Below are 4,895 nucleotides of genomic sequence, written 5' to 3'. Positions count from 1 at the left end.
AATCCCGTGCGAATAGGGCTTGAGACTTTTCGTTGTGGATTATCCTTTGTCTTCTGCACCTTCCTTAGAGAGACCGTAACACAAACACTTAAGCAGGAGAAATTTGGTTGAATTGACACGGAATGACCCTATTTAAACTAAATGTACAAAAAGGGTAGATGCTTTTTGCAAGAGTATAAACAAATACAGTATAGCATCTTTCAAATAAACTGTGTAAATAAATAGAGATAGATGTTTTTCACACAAAATATCAATGGAATATTCTATTCATATTGCAGCTAAATAGCCTATATCTGAGCAATGGTGGGCAGAATTAGTAATAATAGCCAATGACAAGAAGGTTAGACAGAGCTATGATAAAATCTTGATCATGAAGATTTGAGTTTTTGTCCACTGTTTTTCCTTTTTGTTGTTTCTTGTTAAATGAAGATTGGTGTTGTGGGCTATGTTTTGCTAAAATATAGACGCTTTTATTCAAAGTGACTTTTTACAAGTGAGCTTTTCTTTTTACAACACAATATGCATTACAATCTTGTCAAAATTTGTGTAGCCTAATGTTTTGTTATTTTGTTATTTTATTTTTATTCATTTTAGTGTAACAATTATTTAGACACGGAGCAAAAACAATGTACATAACTACTATTAAATGTAAGACATATAGACATATATGTTTTTAAACATATAGACATTTCGTGGCATTATTTTACTCAAAATTCTGTCAGATATTTAATGGAACCTTGGAGGTACATTTTACTAGTTTTTCTTGATTGTTTTTGCCAGGAATGTCTGAAATAAGGTCTAAATCACATCAGCTTTGCAGTGTAATTCATAATTTGCATGATTTATCATTGATTTCATGCTGCTCTTGATTCAATGCATCAGACCCCTCGGCATATGGAAAGCTGTCATCTCTCACGACTCTAGGTCCACAGACACATGTCAGTACCCTTTACTTAGATCGATGGTATTGATAAGCTTAGCATTACCAAGTTTTTCCATTAAATCCTCACAAGGCATAAGATATAAATCAAATGCTTTTTATGCTTTTTTGGCACGAATACCACTGGATTATACCATTCTCTCCTGTCCTACTTCCTATCAGTGGACCTACAGTGCCCATTCCCAGCCACTGAATGGGAACGGTTGGCTATTTGCACTTAGTATAGAGACTTCCTTATTTTTTGCTATGTTTTTCGACTCACCAAATTGCTCCAGTACTACAGTTGCATTGGCTGAAAGATCTCCAGCAAACACTAAACACATGTAAACTCCTTTATCCTCAGTTCTGACACTCTTCAGTCTGAGAGAGAAGTTTCCTTTGGGGATTTCAGCAGTGAAGAACTCAACTCTGTCTCTGTATTGTTCATCTGATGAATCTGGTAAAGTCTCATTCTTTTGGAAGAGCAGAACCAGAATATCTCCATCTGTCCTTAGCCATGAAACCTCAATGTGTTCAGGTTTGATGTGAGAGTCTACAGAGCAGCTCAGAGTGACGCCCTCACCCACAGACGCAGTTACAGACTCACCTGATCCTGATACTAGCAAACGCTCTGAAAGAATAAAATAGAATAAAACTGAAATAGGAGCTTAAAATATTTTCATGATTAACAAAATTAGGTTTTTACTCACCAGCATCTTTTATTTGAACCACAGTTTCACCAGAATCCTGCTGACTGTAAACTGTACATGTGTATCGTCCCTCATCTTCAGCTCTCAGATTGTCCAGACGGAGGGAGAAGTTTCCCTGTTGAATCTGATCAGTAAAGAAATGAGCTCTATCATGATATTCCTGCTGCTGGGCCTCTGGTCGACTCTCACCATCTTGATACAGATGAACCAGAGTCTCTGAGTCTGTTCTTCTCCATTCCACCTCCAGATCCTCCATTAGTAAGAGTTCATCAACATAACAGAGCAAAACCACTGAAGATCCCAGAGGAGCAACCAGAGGGCCAGCGGGACCGTGCACAATGAAGCCTATGAATACACAATCTGATTAATGTATAAAATGAGGAAGAAAAACGCAAATGCTACTTTCAAGTACATTGATAATAGGCTACGTACCATCAGCGAATAGCAGAAGTGCAGACATAAAAATACACCCAGTTGACATTATGTATAAAAATTTGATTTGATTTGACTTTTTATCAGCAGGTTTTCATACGAGAATAGAAGATTCACGTCTGAAGACGTCCTTGTAGTTTCGCTTTTTTAATCAGAAATTGCCACAACAAAATCTTCTGCCGGCCCAACATCGCACTGTTGGCTAAACACACATAAAATCAATTGCACAAACATACAAACTTTGACTTACAATGCGTCTTTCATGTAGCCTATTAGCATTTCATAAGTGATTGCCACGCAGACGCGCTGTATCACACGAACAGGTTCGGATCATTTTAATCTCATTGTTTGTTTCTTTCATGGTATAGAATAGACAACCAAATAAACACAGAAGAAGCCATAATAAAATACTAGCTTTAAAATCTATTTATCAATGAAATACTGCCTATCTACCATACGTAATAATATATTCATGCAAAAAGGGATTGGAATGGCCTTTTCAAACACCTGGTGTATTAATTGCACATAATATTAGACACTCAAAATACTATAGAATAACTATGATCAAAGTTTGCAGTGCAGTTACGCACACTAATGTCAGTATATATTTTATGCTTGCACTGAATCCAACTTGCTCACATCAAGATGAGGAGACGGGATAGGCCTATATCAGAATCCACAGAAGAAACAAGCTGGGCAAATGTCAAATTCGATAGTTTCGTCACACCGAGAAATGGTATGGTGGCACTCCTACTTCTCCTGCTGTTTCCTGTTTGCATGATTGTTTTCTGTCTGTTTCTCTCATAAAAGTATGCACGTTTCAAATAAAAAGTCATTTAAACTGGCCCACTAAAGTGCAGCCACCATATCTCAGATATCGACGTATTTTTTCTTAACCACTAGATGGCACAAACCTATCCAATGAGTTATATACTTAAAGGGGTCCTATTATGCTCTTTTACAAAGTCTTGATTTTGTTTTGGGGGTGTACTAGAACAGGCTCTCATACTAGGTTGTTCGAAAACACATTATTTTTCACATATTTTACATTATTACAACACCTCTCTCCCCAGTCTGGCATGAACAGTAGGGATGGGCGTATCGATCCGAAGTATCGACAAAACAAAAAATATCGATACTAAGGTGCGTTTTATTTACCAGTGGTTTTGTTTATTTAACAAAAATAATAATAATACTGCGTACAATATGCATTGAATTGGACGAATAACCTTTGTTAGCCAGTAATTGTGTAGGATAGAACTATTTTCCTGCTCATCTGAACACACGCAAATGTTGCAAGACAGAACCAATCAATCACAGAGAGCATTCACTCACTGCTGACAGTGCATTCAAACAGGGCTACGTTTCCCAAAATTATCATAAGAAAGCATTAAAAAAAAAATCACAACAAATAAAAAAAAAGCAAAAAAAACAAAAAAAAAAAAAAAAGAAAAAAAAAAGCGTTTTCAGTTTTTGAACATTTTGAGTCCACCTCCCTTGCCTCACAGTGTTCCGGTGGGAGAGAGCACAGTTCTTCAGTAGTTACAGTTCAGGTCAAAATTTTACATACACTCTGCAGTATCTGCAAAATGTTAGGCCTAAATATTTCACCAAGATAGGAGGGATCATACCACATGCATGTTGTTTTTTATTTAGTATTGACCTGAATAAGATATTTCACATAAAAGACGTTTACATATAGTCCACAAGAGAAAATAGTAGTTGAATTTATAAAAATGACCCCGTTCAAAAGTTTACATACGCTTGATTCTTAATACTGTGTTGTTACCTGGATGATCCACAGCTGGTTTTTTTTTTTGTGATAATTTTCACACTTTTCAGGTATTTATTTGTAAAATAATTTGGACACCGTTTATCATTTTCCTTCCAATTCACAATTATGTGTCACTTTGTGATAGTCCATCACATAAAATCCCAATAAAATACATTTTTGTTTGTGGTTGTAATGTGACAAAATGTGGAAAAGTTCAGTGGGTATGAATAATTTTGCAAGGCACTGCTGTGCATAAGAGCTGTACCTCTGTTTATGAAAAAAAACAAAACTTTTTATTTATAAGAATTATTAGAAGAAACCTAATACTGCCACAAAAATACAGCATGTTTTACTTTTGAAATGATTTGGCAACCAATACAAAACTATTCAAGTTATTTGTAACAGAATATCACCAGACCGTCAGCTTTACAATTTAGTTTTCAGTCTCAGTTTGTTGGGGGTTTTTTTACTCCAGAGGAACTCCTCTTTTGCAGACAGATAGAGCAGTCAGAGTACAGGATAAATATAGATGAGTCGGTTTCTCATATCTGTGTCTGTGAAACATCAGGATCAGTCGGATTCTCCATTTCATGATTCTGTGTTCTTTGTTAAAAACAAGACATTGCTATTTGGCAACTACACATCTCTACTACACGCAAAGATCAAACCTTATATTGATGATCAGCTGACACATCATATGCAATTATTACATTACCCTGACATTTATTAAAAATCTGAACTTACCCAGATGTAACAATCCTCCCTATGTGACAGGAGAGATAAGAGAGACTAAGTTGTTTAAAAATGTTAATAACTGATTTAGCAAAATTAGAATTACTGAATAAAAGGCCAAACTTAAATAACGCTGGCTCCCCCTACTGGACACTTTTAATTTGATGCATTTATATGTTTTACCAGAGTTTAACCTCCTTCATTTCAATCACTGAATCTGTTGCAAATCAGCATTATAGATATTTGCAAATATATCAGTGACTCAACAGCTCATTTCAGGCAAATACAATACTGGGCTAATACTAATATATCATTATTCAATTTATAT

At 35.6% G+C, this 4,895-nt stretch overlaps 1 protein-coding gene across 1 annotated transcript in view; it reads right to left on the bottom strand.

The window, feature by feature from the left end:
• LOC107716256 (uncharacterized) overlaps positions 1 to 4,895 on the bottom strand; it is a 90,134-nt gene that overhangs the window by 27,206 nt on the left and 58,033 nt on the right. The window contains exons 16-18 of the mRNA XM_016522636.1: positions 2,062 to 2,137; positions 1,630 to 1,974; positions 1,203 to 1,550 (exon numbers count right to left, since the gene is read on the bottom strand). Coding sequence (XP_016378122.1) covers positions 1,203 to 1,550; positions 1,630 to 1,974; positions 2,062 to 2,137 — 769 coding nt within the window. The remainder of the gene's footprint in view (positions 1 to 1,202; positions 1,551 to 1,629; positions 1,975 to 2,061; positions 2,138 to 4,895) is intronic.

The sequence above is a fragment of the Sinocyclocheilus rhinocerous genome, unplaced genomic scaffold (assembly GCF_001515625.1).
Source record: "Sinocyclocheilus rhinocerous isolate Xijiao unplaced genomic scaffold, SAMN03320098_v1.1 scaffold960, whole genome shotgun sequence".
Taxonomy (NCBI): Eukaryota; Metazoa; Chordata; class Actinopteri; order Cypriniformes; family Cyprinidae; genus Sinocyclocheilus; species Sinocyclocheilus rhinocerous.
Note: the sequence above shows the minus strand (reverse complement) of the source record. Positions and strands in the feature narration are given on the sequence as shown.